This window comes from Falco punctatus (assembly GCF_963210335.1).
Source record: "Falco punctatus genome assembly, chromosome: 7".
NCBI classification, from domain to species: Eukaryota; Metazoa; Chordata; class Aves; order Falconiformes; family Falconidae; genus Falco; species Falco punctatus.
In genome coordinates, this window is record NC_137587.1 from 69,402,087 (window position 1) to 69,421,776 (window position 19,690).

At 51.9% G+C, this 19,690-nt stretch overlaps 1 protein-coding gene across 6 annotated transcripts in view; it reads right to left on the minus strand.

The window, feature by feature from the left end:
* UACA (uveal autoantigen with coiled-coil domains and ankyrin repeats) overlaps positions 1-19,690 on the minus strand; it is a 54,674-nt gene that overhangs the window by 30,894 nt on the left and 4,090 nt on the right. Inside the window, exon 1 of one of the 6 annotated variants that reach the window (XM_080395003.1) lies at positions 2,579-2,749. The exons of the other annotated variants lie outside the window; for them this stretch is intronic. Coding sequence (XP_080251129.1) covers positions 2,579-2,635 — 57 coding nt within the window. The 5' untranslated portion in view covers positions 2,636-2,749. Of the gene's footprint in view, positions 1-2,578; positions 2,750-19,690 lie in introns of those variants that run through there. 6 annotated transcript variants of the gene reach the window in all.

Here is a 19,690-nt window from a genome sequence, read left to right on the forward strand (position 1 = left end):
TGAACAGGTTGCTTAGATTATTTTCCAAGCACCATCAGCCAGCTGGAACTGGCAAAACCAGATAATTCCATTTTCAGACACAATATTCTGGATAATTGTGGAATTGGTAATAACTACCGTTTCTACTTTCTGCTGCTTTTCATGGCTTCCCTCCATCACAAAGTAATAAAGCAGCTTCCAAAAGATCACCACGAGAAGACAGAAGGCACATAACTGTTATCTTAACCTGGAGGAAAATTTTCAGAAGCATGAAGGGATTAAGCTTCTTTCCACCCCCCAGGAAACAGCACTGGGTGGGGACAGGAGAGAGGGATGAAGTTTCTCAAACAGGCAACTCTTTTACATTCATTTCAAGCAGGATCTATAGAGCTCACACTGGCAGGATTCCCGCCCACTTCCCCTCCTTCCCCAGCAGTTGGAAACAGAGATATGGCTTTACCCAATCATCCCCCCAACCTTCAGCTTCACTATTCACACCCACCTATGTGGATAAACTTTTTTCCTCCCACACAAAAGGTTATAAGTTTTTCTATTAGCCAGTGGAGTGATCATGTAACCAAGATATGCAATAAGTAGCAGAAATAAGTACATCATGGGTACAAAACCCATTTTTTAAAGGATCACACTTCAAGTCATTTCCCTTCATATATTTTAGAATAACTTCAGCTCTTAAAGTATTTAGACTGCTCAAACCTACTTTGAAAGGAATGCTTGTTGAGCCTCCACCTATGGAAGTGCAAAATCTCCGTATCTATTCAAAAAATATGGATGCTGTCAGTGTTTGTTGAAATTTGATTATTGTAGGTTTACTTTGAAATAATAAACAATTTTAAAGTATAGGACAACTAATGAATAACATAAATCAGTGCCAGCCAAATTATCATAACAGACTTCTGAATCACTCCTTTGCACAGTGAAGTGTTCAGCACGATGATGCACTTCTACATGGAGCTGTCATTTTGTCCAATGAGTTCAGTCAGCAGTTTACAAGCCTGAATATCTACATATCTTTCAAATGAGCTATTATTTTCAAGTAATAGCTTCAGATCCAAGGCAAACGTGTAGGATTATTTTAAAGATAGCTAATATCTTAAAAGACAACCGACAAAAGTCAGCGTGTCGTATTAACCTGCCCTTTTCCGCTGTTCCACGTAGCCAGCGGCAAGTTTAGCAAAGCAGCTTAGGTGTGCAACTGCCACAGCAGACTCCCAGGGAAGCATTCACTGAATGGTCACAATTAAAGATTATTTACCAAAGTAATTTCCAAATATAACTTTCCTCAGAGACTTCTCTCACAAAAAGTCATCTGAATGAGGTAAAAATAAAAACCAATAGAGCCATTTAAACTTAGTTAACACTAGCCTACATTTTGGAAGCCATAGAGAGCAAGACACAACCGCACCAGTACAAAGGTACCTCACTTCCAGAGGCTGCGTCTCCCCCAAGCCCAGTTTTCCAGACTGGATGATCAGAAACCACATCTGTGTGTTTTTTTCAAACCCCTAGCCACTTTGAAAGCTTTTTATCCACTTTCCAAGCAAATCCTCCTCCTGTGCACTGGGATAAATGCTCTGATTTTGCCACAGAAATTACTAATGTTGAACAAGCCACTGACAACGCCATGCTCGCATATCTGGGCAAGCCCCAGGGCAGGGTGCCAGTCAGAGCTCAGCACTGGCTCCCAAGGCTCTTACGGGGGCAGGGAGGGGGGAAGAAAGGTGTTAATTTCTGCTGGAGCCAGAAAGCCGAACAGAAAGCAGAGGTAACATGCGTTTGCATGCTTGTTTTCCGAGCTGCAGGTCATCTGGGGCAGCCTGAACAGGAGGCTGGGTGCCAGGTGTGGTGCGCTTTCTCACCCCCACGCCAGCCCTGAGAGATCCCCTCTCCGCTGTGCCTCTCCCCACGCACAGACCCCGCCGGGGGCTCGCTGCCTGCCCCTTCAGCCCTTGCACTCCACCCCCAAGGGACCCCCACTCCCACAGCAGACCCCCAACTCGCTGAAGCCCAGCTCTCCCGTGGGCCGGGGGGCAGCCGTGGAGCTACCCCCGACAGCTCGCTCCCCACAGACCCCGCTGATCCTCTTTCCCGCTCTCCGCCCCCACCAAAGCCCCGCGGCTCCTTGTGCTCTGTCCCCTCGCAGCGCCCACCTGCCCGGCCCCTTCTGCTCCTCACAGCCCAGCCCAGCCCCCGAGCACCCCCCAGACCCAAAGCCCCCCTGCCCTATCCAACCCCAGAGATCACCCCTCAGCTCCCCAGCCTTACCGCCCAAGCACGCCCCAGCAGAGCCCACCCTCCACCGCGGAGGTCCCTGTCCGAGCCTACATCCCCACGGAGCCGCATGCCCGCTGCCCGCCCGCAGAGCTCGGCTCCACGGCCCCATCCCCGGGGAGCTCAGCCCCCACGGCCCCATCCCCTGGGAACCCCCGGGGAGCTCAGCCCCCAAAGCACCAGAGCTCAGCAGCCCCCAGCCCGCCCTCACGGGAGCCCCCGGGCCCTCAGCCCGCCAACGCACGCCCCCCGGCCTCTGAGGGGACCTCTCCCTCCCCTCTACCCCCGGCCCAGCCCTGCCCACACCCACCGCGCTGCCCCCGATGACCGCTTCGTGCTTCTTCAGGCGGGACTTGAGGCTCTTCATGGCGCGGCCCCGGGCGGGCGGGCCGGCCGGTCGGTCGGTACCGGCCCCGCGACGCGTACCCGCCGCCGCCACGGCCGGGACGAGCCGACCCCCGCCCGCCGCGGCACCCCTTGCCCGCCGCCCCGCCCACCGGGGAGTCGCAACCAATCACCACCTGCCCCTCGGGAGCCGCGGCCAATCAGCAGGCGGAATAGGGGGAGGGACTTCCTCATTTTAAGGGCCGCCTGAGGGGGTGTGGGCGGGAGTGGTGTGGTTGAGGTGGAGCTTTGGCCCTGCGGAGTCGCCCGCCCGCCAGGGGGCGCGCCTCGGGCGGGGCAGCGGCACTTGACGCCGCTCTGGCGCCAGGGAGCACCTCAGAGGCACCACAGAGAGGGCTGCCCTGCTGTGCAGTGCAGTGCAGTGCCGTGTCGTGCCGTGCTGTGCTGTGGGGCCCGGGCAGGGCTGCCCTGCCGTGCGGGCCTGCCCCCGGGAATACGCCGCCTCCATACCGCCGGGCTTGCCGGGGTGGGGAGGGAGGGCAGAGCTCCCAGGCCTGGTGGCAGGAGGGAGCGGGTAGGAGCCTGGCGCATGCTTGCCAGGGGCAGAATATGCAAACGGATCGCTGGCTTTGCAAACATCCTCCCTCTTAATAAAGGAGATGTTTATTTGCAAGAGATCTTACAAGCTGAGTAGAGGCAGCATTTAGAACAATGTAATTAACTCTGCTTCTGCATAAGGAATGTCTGAGGGTGGCAGTTTGCTTGTTTTGGTCACAGCTTTGTTCAGGCCGAAGTCTATTTAGCATCTCCTTTTCATCACATTACTCACAGCCCTGTCACACACAGTGGCACAGCACTGGGAAGTTTAAGGTCATGCACAGTTTTGAGACTAATTACAACCCATGGGTTGCATTTAAACTCTTAGAACTTTGATTATTACAGGTGGATTGGAGCTATTCAATCAAAGTATGTAATATAAGAAGAGCTTGAGATAAATGTCACTGCTTTTTAATCACTTCAGGCAAACCATGTATTCAAACACTTTCTCTATAGGTGACCTGCTGAGAGGGAAACCGGTGCCTTTATATACTATCATTTTGTGCACATTGGGGTTGCTGAGAAGCACCAGCATGCTCCAAAATGAAAACCTTCCCCAGAGCAGCCTAGCCTCCAGCTTAACCTCCTCTAAAAGGGATTAAGTCGAGATTTGAACTCTTTGGAGAAACTATGTTCGTGCTCTGAATGCCATTTAACGGGTTTGGGGTTCTCCTTAAAGAGCCAGGCTTTCAGGCAACCTCCCTCCTTTCAGGAACCACCTCCGTTCCCCCTGTGGATGCCTCCACGCTTTCAGGGTACTGAGAGAAGCTCAAAGACCAGCATCTCCTCAGAGCAGAAGCCAACACTTCTCAACACCTCTGTCGTTCAGTCAGCCAGCACCACTTCAGCTCTCAAAGGCCTCTAAGTCCCCTTTGAACCCTGGCAAAAAAGTGATGCAGTGGGTAAAACGACAGCAGCAGCTGGAAGCTGGTGAGATCAGGATTCTCTGGTTATTTTCTACCCATGGCAATACAAGCAGTGGTTTCCTTTAGCTGAAGGTACAAGATTGAAAAAGCAAATTCCTAGAGCGCATCCAAGCCACAGCACCTCGAAAGGGTGTTTGAGTAAGGATCTGCACAAACATGAGACAGCCGTGTTCCTGTCCACTCACAAATCCAAGCGCAAAGCTAAGCCCCAGCACCAGTCTAACCTGGGGCAGATGAACTGGTTTGAGTTGCTCAAATCAGAACCGTTGTCTGCCAAGTTGCCGCAGAAAATAGTTGGTTCATTAAAAGTAAGTTTTTATTACCAAAAATTTCAGCTTTACAAAATACTCTCTGACTTTCAGAGCCAAGCTAACAGCAGTAGCTTTCTCCTCCTTCCACCAAATTTCTGTTGTTTAAAGGAAGTTCCTTCTGAGTCACTCCAGTACAAGGGAAAGCCGAAATTTAAAAATAACTCCTTGCTATCATGTCAGTGCCGAGAAGCTGCACATAGCAGTTCTGAGTGCTCAACCATTTCCAGTGCTGTTCCCTGTCCCTAGATGATCACATGAATACATATGTTTGCACCAACCAGCTGGGTGTCTGCCCTTCTGAAGGCTCAGCACCCACCGCAGTAAGAGGACTGCGTCTGCCTTGTGAACCAGCTTTCTCTGGCTGGAGCTGATCATGGGTGAAGCTTGTCCCATTCATACCATGTTTCTCAGTAGCCAGCTCTGTGCAGGGTAAGTGCGATGAGCCAGGTCAGCCAGAGTGGAGCCTTCCCCTTTTTTCACTTCTGTCAAAGCAGAAAGTTCGCTATCTGAACACCATCTTTCAGCACTAGTGCTGCATGTGTCAGCACAAGAACAAGATGTTTCACGTTAAATTACTAGGGGCTGACTTGTACGTTTGACTGGCATCCAGGCTGTACAGATTCAGGAGGGAACCCAGCTAATCTTACTGCCTCAGCAGCATGTACTGCAGCTCTCACCTTTGACTCTCCAGTCCAAGCCAGTCCATAGCAGCACTCAGTCTGGACAGATGGCCATGCTCTGGCCCTTCCTCTGACCATGGTGCCAAAACTATTCCCTGATTCTGGACACAACTACTACAGCCTTTTTCTCTGGACTTCTCACTTTGCTCTCCAAATTAATTCAAGCTGCTGCTGTTAAGATTCTTGGCATGTAGTTCCCACTACATCACTCCTCTCCACATCCCATCCGCTCTCTGCCTGTTAGCTAGATATATCCTCATTTGTTCTGCAGTGTGCTCGCACCATCACTCTGTTTTTTGGCTTCTATCGCCTCATTCCTACTTGTCTGGCTAGACTTTCTCCCAGCTCTCTTGCAAGTGATATGAGCCAATACAAGCCAATCTGCTATGGCTTGTCTTTGCTCTGCGTGGGCACAAACAATAGAGCACAACCTGAGGGTGGTTAGATAAGGTCACTTCACTGCTGACAAACAGAGACTGAATGGAAATATGGAGCTCTGGCTGGAGATTGTTCCACTACCTCCCCAACTCCACTTATTTCTTTCTTTCTGACTTTATCCTTCAAACCACAGGTTTCTTTGGGACAAAGATGCTGACTATACATCTCCTTGTACACCAGCTTGGGGTTTGGTGGATGCCCATGCTCATGCATCAGCAATACTTTGTACACGGTAGCTGCTGTCACACTCCCCACTGCCATGGGTGGCCAGCCACGGGGACTGCCAAAGTACTGCTGAGCATGGCAGAGCTGCGTGCACCGATACACACTTAGTGCCATTTCAGTAACCATGGCTAAAATCTGATCTAAGCAAGCAGCTTATGTCGCTCAGAAACTATCACGCTCTGTATCTGCTCAAACATTTCATTTTTGTGACAACCGTCACTTACAGCAGCACAACAAAGGGTATGTTTATTCCAACAATGTTTGTGTGATAAGTACTCAGTTAATGGCACACAAAATCTGCTGGCTGGTCCTTTTACAGGCCTGGAATCTAATTATTCTCTGGCAAGTTCCCCTGAAATAGAAGCAGTGTTGGCCTGCACGTCTAGCAGTCGAGACAAACTAATTGGAGTCAAACTGTACAGTGAGATAGGAGGAAGGAATAGCTTCACCGTGGTGGAGGTTTTTTCAGAGTTACCAAAGCCTGCGTTCCTGCTTTCTTAGAGGAGCACCATTTGTGCAATTCTCCTACCTGCAGTCAGAGTTCAAGAAGTATTTGAATCGGACTCACAAACTAGCACAAAGCTAGGTGGTCATGCACACCAAGTGAGATGATACCAACCTTCTGAGCTCGTGAGCAGCAGACAGCTGAGCGTGGGTTTCTGTATGGATTGTGATTCCAGGACCTCCACCTATGCTTGGTGACATCTTCCCTGCAGCCACACAGGGAGCTGGCTGGGGAGCACCCTCTAAACAAACCACCACATGGCAACATCTGTCTCCAATAAGAGTCTCAACAAACTTAGGTTCTTAGCTATTTTATAAGATAGAAAAGTAGATCAGTCTGAATATATTACACTTCTCCAGGCATTTGGCTTCTCAGTCACTTTGTAACAGGACATAAAAATCAAACCCCAACATGACTGAAAGGGAAACGTGCTCCTCGCTTTCCATTTCTACCTGGGTCATTAAATTACCCAGCCACTTTCTGCATCACTTGCTGTCTTAACCATCCAAATGAATTAATCTCCATGCCAGGCACATGCATGGAGTAGGATATAATTTTATCTTCTTTTGCTCTTGAACTCATGAAGTGTCACAGTTTTCACTGCAGGGGTACAGCAAGGCCTTGTTCTCTTAGGGCATCTTACACCCTGTCTCATGCGCAAGCTCACCACTGGATGCGCTGCATCTGGCAGAGGCAGGTTCTGCGTTCCAAGAAAGGGAGAAGGGAGAAAACATGTTCAGACGGAAACCTCCATGCAGCCAGTGTTTACACATTGTGCTCCTGAACCAGTCTGGCACGATGCCGAGCTTAGGAAAAAACAAAGCGTGTGCCAGCCTCTTGGGAGCCGGATTTGACAAAAGCTCGGCTGCCAACTTGGCTGCTCTGGCTTATTGCTAGCGGCTATTTCAGAACAGTGCCTGACAGTCACAGGAAACACTCAGTCCGGCACATGAAGCACAGTGCCCAGACTGAGCGTGTCATGACAGACTGCCCGTGCATAACCAGGAGGGCAGCAGTGGGAATGGAAACAGGTGGGATACAACTTTCCAAAGCCGTACGTCAGGTCAGAAGTGGGTGTAGAAACTAGGGCTGCTGCCTACCTCCAAGCCAGCCAACAGAACAAGCTGTCCTGTGCATTCGTTACTGATTAAAACACACCCCAAAAGAAGATCACACCCCAAAGGAAGGGAATCTGTTTTGGCAGCAAGACTGGGTAAAGCTCAGGTTGTGGATGAAGACTAAGACAGAACAGCTCCTCAGTTTTTACCACGTGTTTGCAAGAAAGTGGCTAACAGTTTTCATGGGACTCTAGTTCCCGTTGTAAGGGGAAGATTTTGAAATATTGCTTGGTAAGATGTGCATGTGAAAGCATCTTATCTTGGGTCTCCAAGCCTTGTCAAGCACCTCTGTTGCTGAGAGAAAGCAAATATGTTTTCAGAGAAGTGAAATGGTGATGAAGAAACAGCACTGAGAAACAGCCCGTAAGCCTGTGTTTTTAACACTGTGGTCTGCAGCATCTGTGTCATAAGTTACATTAATTAAGCAGCGCATTCCAATAAGCACAAAGGAGCTGAATTTCCAAGTGAAACTAAAGGCAGCATGACAGACTGCGGTGTTCCCCCAGAAAGCTGCGATTGAACTGTGTGTAACACACACTATGGTCATAGTTGAGGATGTAAATGCTGTGTAGCCAGAATTAGAAACAGAAGTAGGTGCAAGGGATACCAAAATCTTCTCGCATTCACACACACATCAGGAAATCATCAGCGCTAGATTCTGGTTCCCCACACCACCACCAAAAGTAAGGTTTTCTGCTGCCTGTGTTTATCAGCAATAGTAGGCAGGAGCTTCAATTAGATAATGCAGCTCCTGTAACACAGCAGCTTCTGTCTGGGGGCCCCCCGGGATGCCACAGTACCCTGGGTAAATCTGTGGAGAGTGAAACAGCAGCGTGCAGACCAAGAGCCCGCGGTAGCCCCACAAGGTCCAGTGGATTAGCAAAGCAGTTCAGGAACGGCTGTGGAGGCAGAAAACATGAAACAAGCATCTGGAAACTTGGAGATCCTGAACTCATCCTGTAAGCACTCCCTGAAAAGCACCTCATCCATGGGCTGGCTTACAGCAGAGAGCTGAAGGAGAGCTGCAGGGGCTGTTTCACTCTGGCAGGTTCTTAAACTGACCTGCTGCCCAGCAGCCACGCATCTGACTGCTCAGAGCAGAGGCAAAGGGAACACCAGTAAGCTCTGTGCCTGGACCAATGCTTCTGGGGCTGTACTGAGCGAAATAGCAATGGCAAGACAAAGCCCTGTCACTCATGAACTGATTTGGTCACAATCAGCCTTACCATAAATACGGGTAAAGGGAGGACAGACAAATAGAAGGGACAAAGAGAAGTGATAAGGAGCCTAGAGGAATGTAAAGATCAAAAGGAACTTAACCAGACCTGAATGCCTTCCTGCATCTGATAGAACAGACTAGCCAGGGAGTAACCATGCTCTGGTTTAACAACTGATTTGTTTGCAGTGAAAGAGAGAGAAAAATGTGTGTCTGTGGGAATGTATAGTGTGCAAATCCATCTGAACACTAGCAGAGCTGCAGACAGGTCTTCAGGGAGACGATGTTTTGTATATGAGGAGCCAGCCCAGTTCAGAGGAAAACATCTCAAATAGCTGTTTGTCATTAGCCCATCCTCCATCCTGACTGGAGATTTGCTGGCTGGCTACACTGGAAACCAGAGTACCTAGGCAACATCAGCTGCGGTTTCCAAAGCTTTAACTTTGTGGAGTCAGTAGCAAAGGGAAGGCTCTTCCTAAGCTTCTTATCCTTATGTGTATGATGTCTGGGGCTGGACCATCAACAGCTCCGAGCCTTGTTTAAACTCAAAGGGATCCACAGTGAAACCGAAGCCCCTTGACCTTCAGTAGCTCCCTCACACTGTGTCCCCTCTGGGGAACGCCTGTCAGCACAGGAGAGATCCTTGATGCATTTTTAGGTTGATGAGCAAAGCAAGCAGGGTCCCAGGTTAGCAACCAGCCAGGCATGGATTTGCAATGTAATAATAGCAACCACAGCGTCTCCCACAATAATCCTGAACAGCAGCGTCTCCTGAAGCCAGAGTAACACCACACAGCTCTCCAGGCCTTGCAAAATAGCTTCATTATCTCTGCCATACTTTGCTCTCCATCTGGTCTGATCAGCTGGAAAACAGCAGAGTTTGAAATCCTGCCTTGTGCTGAGATAGCAGCTGAACCTGCAACAGTAAAACCAGGGGCAGCCTGGGGTTCACAAAGGGAGCAAGAAGGGAGCTGCAGGAGAGGAGAAAGGGGAGGTGGCTGCGGGATGTGCAATGCCCTGGGGTAACGCAGGGAGAGCAGGAGTGCCTGGGGTGACCTGCAAGGTTGGCACACAGCTGTCAGCTCGCAGTTCCTGCACCTGCTGATTTCACGATACTCCTGCAAAACAAATCTTCTGCCTGCATTTACTGCTCCCTCTTGGATGCTGGCTGATGGCAAATGGGGTGTGAATTTCCTGTGAATGTGATTTGGTTCTGGAAAAGAGTTTTGGTTTATGCTAGACAGCAATCTGTACACTGTAATCTGTAATCCAGGAGTTGATCTAGCTGTAGAGCAGAGGCCTCAGCCCTTGGAGCAGTCCTGGAAGAAGGTGGCAGGTACACGGTGTCCTAATTCCTGTGCCTCCCTGCAGCATGCTGGACAAAGCCACCAGGCAGAGAGAGGCTGCCTGAAATACCTGCCTGTTCGGTTCAGCAGCTGGGTAACGTGAGCCTGCTCTCTGTGCTGCAGTGCTGCAAGAGCTATTCAAGGATGGATTTCTCAAAGTTTTGTCATTTCAAGAGAGCAGAAAATAAAATACCCATGGGTCAAAGCATCCAAACAGCCTGAGAACTACTCTGAAAACAGGCCTTTCCTCTGCCCCTTTCACATGCTTTTGCATGTGCCAAGTGCCAGGGTGCACTCAAAGCAGACACCAGACACTGTCTCGACAGTCAAGAGCTCTCCCAGCACTGCCGGGATGGCGCAGCTCCCCCAGGAGAGCGCATATGCCTCTGAGCATCCCACACGGGCTGCTCACTGGGCCTTGAAGAGCTTGCTTCCCTGGCTACATGGGCAACTTCTGCTCCTAGTGCCTAAGTTCAGGGCTTATTTTACCTGGTGAGACTCCAGCCCTGCTAAACAGTGTCAGCCTTCATCTCTTTTGGATTTTGTTATTCGCTCATACTTGTGTGCTCCGTTACTGAAGTAGAGTGAGCATTCTGCGTTGTAACTCCATGGATAAAATAACCTCTGTCGGGCTAACAGGCAGCTTCGGCTTCCAAGTTCCCCCTTGCATACAGCCTGGGAGGCATTCAGGAGTGGCCTCTGCAGCAAGTGCCTCTTGGAACAATCAGCTGTACAGCAGGGGTTGAGCACGTGTGTGCGATCGAAGGGCACTGCTCCCTTTCCACCTCCCCTGGAGAGCCCAGGCAGCCCGGCACAGCGTGTGGAAGGGGGCTAGAAGCACAGGCCAATCCATTTCAGTTCCAGTTTTGCTGGAGTGGGGCAAACTCTGCTGTAAGGATTTCCCCCACATCATGTTCCACTCCACAGCAGACAGCTCCCTGGCCACCTCCTCCCCACATTTCCAACTTGCATGAAAACAGGTGGAGCCTGAGTAACTTCAGAAATACTAACTACAAAGACTTGGTAAACAAGAGTCAGGATAAAGCAAGTAGTGAAAAGCATTGAAACTAGCAACGGAATAGTCTAATACAAAATAATAACTGTGTGTTAAAATATCAGAAGCTCAGGAGATCACATTCAGGCACAAAGCCTTTCCTTCCACAAACTTCTGCACAGCAAGGCAACGCCTGCAGCAAAATGTGGTTTTCAGAGAAATCAACAGGTCCACATGGACGTGCTCTGCTTGCACAATAAGATCTGTGTCCTGGTTTGCACATTCAGGCCTGGAGAACAAGCGAGTGTACTTTCAGAGTCCCATTAACCATCCAGGCTGACTGTCTTTCATGCAGACCCATTCAGTTGCCTGCCTCTCCATGACACAAGTTTCTGGCATGCCAAACCCCGCTGATCAGACCTTAGCAGGAATGTTTATGCTAACACTAACAAGCTGCTGCTTTAATGTGTCCTCAGAAGAGTGCTCCAGGCTGCCTGCACATATCACTGCACTGATTTACAGCTGCTGTATATTTTGACATTTTTGTTGTTGGTACTGATGAGGGAGAGAAAATTACTTGTATTTCAAATAGAAGTTTAAATGCTGGAGCACAAGACCAAAACATCAAGGAAGAGAGCCCGCTGCCAAGCCACCCTAATCCGAGCACTTTCCTCCTCTGTATTTAGCATTCCTCTTAATGGAATTTGGACTACAGCTAATGCTGATTAACATTTCCATGTTAGTTATTTCACATAATCTTTTCTCCAGCTGTGGCAGAGACTGGAAACACATAATTTATACTCGTTCAGTCAATGATTAAGCGTGCTTTCCTAGCTCTTGCCAGCCAAAGTGACTGAGAATGAAAGGCTACTATGTTTAACTGATGCTAATATGGACCAATTCCTAAACGCAGGAATAGTGTCCTTTCCCTATAAACCTCTGCCTGGATAACAAGATTTTGACTGCAGGCTAATCCTGGGGTGGGAAGAAATCAGTATTGGTATGAAGCATGGGAGGCAGAAGTGCCGACATGAATGAGCACTGCACTTTTTAGTGATGGAGCACTGGTAACCGCCAGCCCATAAATAATACATCTAATTTTACACCTGCACTCATTCTTCCGTGCTGGGAATTCGGCGCACATATACTGCAGCTTAAAATTAGAGCAGGTTACAGACATGATCTTTAACATGTTAAAAGTAGAAACATGCCAATGGGTGCAATGTTCTCACCCCATAGCTCCAGCCTGTTTCCACTCAGGGTCGGCAGGAACATACCAGACACCGCTCAGGGCACCTACAGCATTTGGTTACATGGTTTGGGCAGCGCGGCACAAGCACAGCACCCGGCGTGGCTGTGTATGCCAGCATGGCACCGTGTGCCGCGCTGCCTCAGGGCTCTGATCGAAGCAGCCCCCAGCAGCTGCTCATGGGGGAAGGGAGGTTTTGGGGTGTCACAGCAAAGCATCCAGAGGAGGGGTTTTGAACGTCAACCACCGAAACTTTTAGTCACCTCTGTCAAACACCAGCTCTGCCAGACAAACCTGCTGTGCTCCCGCCTCAGCTCCACCTGGCGCCGTCACTGCCACAGCCTTCAGCACTGCCCGTCAGTATCGCGGCAGCTCTGGGCGATGAGAGATGCAGGGAGCTGAGCGTGGCTGAGCAGAGGTAAGAAAGAGGGTCCCTGAGCTGACCCCTGGCAGGTCTCTGTGACTGCACACCATGCTGCTGGACAGAGGTCTCTGTCCTACTGCATGCTCTCCTTCCAGCACCGGCCTCCCCAACCTCCTCTTACCCCTGTCTGCCTCAGTTTCCCCTGCTCCTGTAGCAGGAGTGCTGATTTCATCTCCTCAGATGCTCAGAGGACTGGCTCAGGCACCAGCTTGGGATAGCTGGGCTTTTCCTCATTTAAAAAAAAAATCCCAAACACTTTGTGACACACTAGTTCTTAATCAAAATTAATTTTCAGGTATCATTAATTCTCCCAGGATGAAAAAGAAATAACGCTAGCATGTGTCACTGCATCTGTTTGCAAGACACTCTTCAAGCACTAGAGGTACTTCTGCTGTATGAAGATGAGAAGAGCACTTTCTGGAAAGCAGAGGGCTCCTTATAAGCAGCAGGGAAGAGCCGCACCTTAAACTCTGTGGACCCTTACACCCACTGCCAACATTGGCTTTATGGCAGGACCAGCATTTTACTCATCTTGACCTGTGGGCAGGTGAGGTTACGGCTGCCACACAGGTTCAGCTGGGGCAAAGAGACACATCAGAGCAAATTACGGGGAAGAGCTTCTGATGTGAAACTCCCGTGAGAAAGAACAAACAAGAGAAACTACTCCCCAGCCACTCCCAAGGCTAATTGCTGAGAGCGATGGACCAAGAAGCATGCAAGGAGGGTCCAAGCAAGTCATTATCCTGCCTTGGGAGGAGGATCATCATCACCTTCACCTCCAGCCAGGTTCAAGCGCTGGCTTGGAGGTTTGCGCGTGTCAGGGCTCCCAAATGGCAGCCCTGTCACACTGGTTTGGGCGCAGTGGAGATACCAGCCCTGGGCTGGGCTGGTGGCAGGACCAGGACATCAGGACCAGCAGGGGCTGCCAGCAGCAGGCAGGAGCTCAGGCAGCAATGGCATTCCTCACTCCTGGGGTCCCCAGGGGTCCCACGGTATCACTGATGTACTTAAGGCAATCCAGAGAGTAAACAGGGAAAAGTGGAAATCCCTTGTAAATCAGCACAGCCCAGAGCCTGCCATGCAGCTCTCCTGTTTTGTCCCAGTGTCCCTTAGATGTCAACAGGCATCGAAGCAGCAATGTCAGGCAGCCGAGAGCACCAGGGACCTGCCCTGCGGTTTTACATGAGACCTGGAAGCAAAGACCTGACCCATCCTTTAAGCACCGAGCACCTTCACAGTCTGGGGAGGGGACAGGGCTCAGCAGCTGAGGCAGCCAGAGCACAGGGAGGCGACCTGGAGCAGAGCCAGGAGAGACTGCAGAGCCCCCAGGTCCCCACCTGTGGAAATCTTCCCTTCCTTGTAGTTTAAAGAAATGGGGACCAGAGAGCGAGCCTTTCTGGTTGTCATGCATCTGTGCATCAGCTGTGCCAGGCAGAAGCTGAGCCTTCAGCAGGGCTTGCTGACCTCTAGAGTAGCATCCAGGCACCAGGCACCGCTCGCCGCGGTGGTAGGGGCACGGCTTGACGTACGGCCGCAGCTGAGCCAGAGAGGAAACAACTTCAGCTGCAGTCAGTCCCGTCTGCGGGGCTGGGCTGCCATCAGGTACGCTCCGTGGGGGAGAAGCACTTCACTCCTCGGATTACTTGTGTTGAAGCCTCAAGAAATTAGACAATGGGGTTGTTTTGCAAGCTGTAACAACCCAGGCAGGAACTCCAGAGCTCCCTTCTGACCCCTCCAGAGGTATTTCGAAATAACATTTTTAAAAGGTAAACCAAGCCTGACGGACAACAGAGTTTTCTTGAGCTGTCTGCGAGGAAGGGAAAGGAATGGAAATCACCAATTGCCTTCCTCTGATTAAGACTGAGCCCTTCCACTTGTGCGACAGCTGCCCCATGGCACACATCCCTCCTCCCCTGCAGGCAGAGCCACCCAGTGGGACCTGCGCTGTGGTTGGGACAGGCCAGCAGCTCTGCCAGCCGGGACCCTGAGCCGTTTCAGAGCAGCCTCAGTCACATCTACCCCAGCCCTGATGGAGCCAGCGCTGCTGGGGCAGCCGTGGGGCTCGCTGGGACGATGCTCAGCCCATTTCCATGGAGAACTCAGCAATAAAGATGAGATGAGAGAGGAGCAGGAGCTTCATTAGTCCAATTCAGAGAGCTGGGCCCCTGGATAATAAATCTTTCTTGTTTGTACAGAAAGGGGATGCCGGGTTTCCACTCTCCACCCAATTAAAAAACAAAAGCTTTGATTGCAGCAGCAGCAGTGTCCAGCTGATAACATGCGCACAGCTCAGTGGGGTGGCTGCCCTGACCGCAGAGCCAGCGCACAGTTCGATGCTTCTGGGCTGGTCTCTGCCATGCCAAAGCCACTTTCCCTGTCCCTCAGGGCACACATGAGGGCTGTCGCAGGGCCAGAAGCCAAGGTAGATGCACTGTGTCATCTCTCAGGCACGGGTTTCTAGGTTCAAGTGTGCCCGTACCTCACCAGAGACCCACGGACCCCCATCTGCTGTGCCAGGGACCCGGTAAAGCCACAATGGGGCCAATGTGAGGAAACCGCAGTGAGAGGGCAGCAGCTGGGAACACCAGACACCAGCTCAGTGCTCCCGATGAGCAAGAGTCACATTCGTCAGCATGCTGCAGCATCAACAGTGACGGCAACAATGTCCACCAGTAACAAATGCAACAACGGGAGAAAAATTCTTGAAACAGCACACAGCAGCTTTGCCAGGAACCATCCACAGTTAGGGACCAGCTGGTATTTTTGCTCCCAGAGCACCCACTGTCAGCACATCTGCCCTCCCACGCCCCTCTGCCCTGTGTGCCCTGGCCACCAGCTGCCCTGTCCTGGGCTACGTCACCACCAGCCTCTGCCCCGTCCCATGGGAGCCTCTGTCCGATGCCCTCCTGGGTGTTACTCAGCTGGTGGCACAAACCATCTGGGACACCACGGAGAGATGTTCAGCCACAAGCAGCCTCCCCAGCTTCACCTCAACATCCCCAATCCACTGAGGGCTCTGACATGGGGGACAGGCAGCTGCAGGCTCTCAGGTGACCATCAGCCCTCGGTTTTATGTCAGCATCTCTGCCAGCCCCGGGGAAGCCTGTAAGGCACTCACCTCTTCCCTGTCCACCGCCCCCAGTCCTCCCAAACACATTTCCAGACAGGAGCAGAGCAACATGGAGAGGGCAGGGACCCAAAGCTGTGGTTGCCCAAGGCATCACTCCTGGCAAACCCTATGCTGGCTGGAAGGAGGGCTGTCCCACACAGCGTCTGTGCAGGGATCCTCCATTACCCCCCTGCCCAGCAGCTTTCCCTCCTGGGCCACAGATGCAGCCCCACGGGGACACATCCAGGCACGAGCTGAGCAGCTTCTCCCCCTCTCCTGGCTGGTGACACAGCAGAAGGCTGGGAGCAGGCAGGCTGGGCACACTGCACCATCATCCCCAGCTAAGCCTGCCTGGGCAAGGGGGAAGCACTGCAGGGACTGACCAACCAGGTCTACACCAAAATGGCACAGGGACCAAACTGAGAAACTGATGCTATTTTGAGGGCACAGCAGCAACTTAGGGGTTTTTCTGTCCTTTAACATCACCTCATTTTGCTGTCGAGGGACCCTGGGCTTCCTCAGCCAGGTTTGTGTTCACCAAGTACGGCTCTAAAACCTCTGGGACAGAGGGAAGGTAGCCCCTTCCCCACACCCTGGCCTCCTACAGGGGAACAGCCCTGAGCCCCCACCAGTTTGGGTGGACCTTGTCCCACTCTCTAACTGCCACCCCAGCAAGCAGTCTGGCTCTCCCATCCCTGCCATGCAGGCCAGCTCCCTCCTTCCTGGGGATGTTGGCTGAATCCAGCACCCAAAATCCAGGTGGAAAATGGTCCATGTCAGAGCACAGAGGGCAGCTGCCAGGGTATGGCTGCAAGGCCCAAACGGCAGCGTGCCTGGCACAGAACACCTCCCTGCCCACACAAAAGCTTTAGGCAGTGTCACAAGGCAACCAGACTTTCATGAAAGGTATGCGCAGGCATGTCTGGGCAGCGGGGCGCTTTCGCAAGCTGTCCTGGGCAGCTGAACACCTTCGGGGAGTTGGTGCAGGGCTCCAGGGTGCACCAGAGAGCTCCTGTGCACTGGAGTTTAAACAAAGATGAGCTTTTACTTCCCAGAGGCAGCTGGAGGCTGCGAAGAGGGAAAACATCTCCTCTTCTGTGCTGGTCCAGCACCGCCAGGATTCCCACTCTGCTGATGGGATGCATGAGGGGCCGAGTGCTTCCCAGCCTCACCAGGCTCTCGGAGCCTCGCCCCTCTGTGCCACCGCAGCATTGCTGTCTCGTGCTGGGAAAAGGCGCCTGGTGGAGTTGGAAAGGCTGAGACCTGCAGGTACCCTGCCACCCCGGGACTTTGCAGGGGTGAGGAGTTCCCAACGAGACTGTTTCATAGTGACCAGGGGAAGTCACTCAGAGTTAGCAGAGGTTTGGGAGCAGTTAGAAACCTCGTTCTGACGTGGCAGGTAGCCATATGTTGGCATTTAGAAAAGGAAGAATTTTGGGGGAAAGCATTTTTTTTGCGCAATGTTCTCCAAATCTAAAAACCAAAACAAAACAACCCAAAACTTCCTAAAGCATTGGTGCCCCCCTGCTCCCTGTGGACATGCTTTCCTGCAGCTGCCTCCATGTGGCCCTGGGGACAGAAGGGAAGAAGGGAGTAGGGCACAGGAAAAAAAAGAGTGAGAAGAAAACCAGTAAGGAACTAAAAATTTCACAGCACTATTTCATTTGCAGAATCTGTTCAAATGCACAATTTGCCAGCAGCCTTTCACAAAATTTCTCATGCTGCTCCGCAGAATCCCAGGTAGCCCTGGGAATTAATGTGATTTCTCAGTAAGTCTGCTCTTTACAGTGCTCACAGCAGGAGCAACATGTCGCGTCCTGGGAGGAAGCAGGGCTGTAGTGCACAGGTCCCTGGCTGGTCAGGGACAAAACCCCACAGCAGCCTAAATGAAAGTGCCAGGGGAAGGAGGGCTGGTCTTGGTCACCGCTTCCAGCCCATGACACCGCGCTCTCACCCAGGCTTTGATCTCTGTGAGATGCCAAGGAGGGAGTGTGCACATGGGTTTGTTTTTTTCCAGCTCCATTAGCTGACCTAATGAAGTAATGACATCCCTCTGCAGCCCTGGAAGAAGGAAGCATTTCCCAGCTGATGTAGTTGCTCCTGAAAGGCTGCTTTAAAGAATAAACTAATTAGCAAGAAGCCTTCATCTCTGGATTTAGCAACCCTTCAGTGCAAATTAAAGGTGACAAGCAGCGTCCGAGCTGAGAGCTGCAAGCCTCACCACAATGGGTGCTTCTCATCCTCCTGCCAAAGACTGGTATCTGCGTGGGGTTGCACAGCTCCCATAGGACCCCTCCCCTCCACTCGCATGCTTTGCTGGGGGGTGCTGCCTGGCCAAGGGCTCCCAAACCCACTGAGCAGCTGGTGGGACTCAAGGGTGATGGAAAGCCATTTGGGAAGTGAATCGTGGGCAGCTGGCACTCGCTGCAGTGGTTCTGTGCATGTCAGGCATCCCTCCTGTCACACACAGGTGGGAAGGCACAGCCAAAGGCTGACACAGGCAGGGGTGCATTTTTAAAAGCATTAAACATTGCAGGCACATCCATGCATCACCACCCCTGCCTTCCCAGTCTTACAGCATAGAAATAGGAAGAAACACTGTGATTTCTGTGCAGAAGCAAGCAGCGGGCCAGGCACAGCACAGAGGAGCGAGCCCAAGCTTTACCTGTGGCTGGGCAGCAGCAAGCAGCTCCAGCTGGGAGTGCAGCAGGGTGCCGCATCCCACGTCTCCCAGAAAGTACCGGTGTGGGCTGCGATTTTTCTGTGGGAAGGATGCCCTTGAAAAGCCCATCCCCTGCGTCCCCAGCAGTGGGGGACATCCTGCAGGCAGCCCCTGCTCATGGGCAGGAGGCGGCAGAGGCCCTTTGCCCTTCCCCATCCTCTGCCTCTGCCCCTGCTGGGGGGTTTTGTTCAATATTAGCTGGAGGAAGCAATAGAGAAAACCACCCAGGCTGCTGATCCTGCTGGGCTTTAGCTTCCTCCTTCGCTTGCTGTAAATCTTTCTTGAAAGACACCGACCTTGGCTAATGGACTAGAGTTTCCTCTGTGGCTTCTGGGGGTGCCCCCAGGGCCCCCTCCCGGCCCCAAATGCAGGTGAGCCCCTGCAGACATCCTGACCCCCTGGGCAGTAACTCCAGTCTTTTCCTTTCTCTGCCTCCTATGCCACAGATCAGGCTCCCTCCTTCACACAGATATTGATGGCTGGGGTGACGCTTTGCAAGCACAGAGAGCAGCAGCAGTCTGTCGCTGCAGCTTTCAGCGTAGTGGGCTCTGGATCAACGGAGCAAGGAGGAAATCCAGGCATTCCAGAGGAACACAATGTGCCTTGGAATATCTGTTCCCCAAATATGCCATGCCTCCAGATTCTCAGAGCTGGTGTAAGATGCCAAGGAGGAAAAAAAAGGAGAAAGGGAATGCCATGGCAATGGAAATCTAATGGTGCCACCCAGCAGCAGCCATGGAGGATCCTCGAGGGGGAGATACTTTCTGGCAAACCTAGGCATCCCCTGCTCATTCCTGGCCCCAGAGCGGCTACAGAAATCTGATTTACTTGGAGAGTTACAGTTTCCTGACACCCAGGAAGGCAGCGCAGGCAGTGGACCCTGCAGCAGGGCTGTGAGGCTTCAGAGCCACATTTGCCTGGGGAGCACCAGCAGGTCCTTTGGGGTGATGGGCCGGGAGTGCTGGGGGAGCGCGCTCTGCAGGTGCTCTCCCCTCTCCGCATTTCTCCATCGTTCAATTCACTAATTCCACTTTGTGTTACTAATTAACAGGAGTGAGTAGGGCACAGCTTTGGCATAATCCCCATGTGGCATTAGAGCGCGTGTGAAGCCTGGCGAGCACCCACACGCAAAAGCCTATTGCGGTTAATAGCGAGCCACACGTAGACTTAATGGACTTTGGCTCAAGCCCCGCAGGGGGATCCGTTAGCTCTTTATT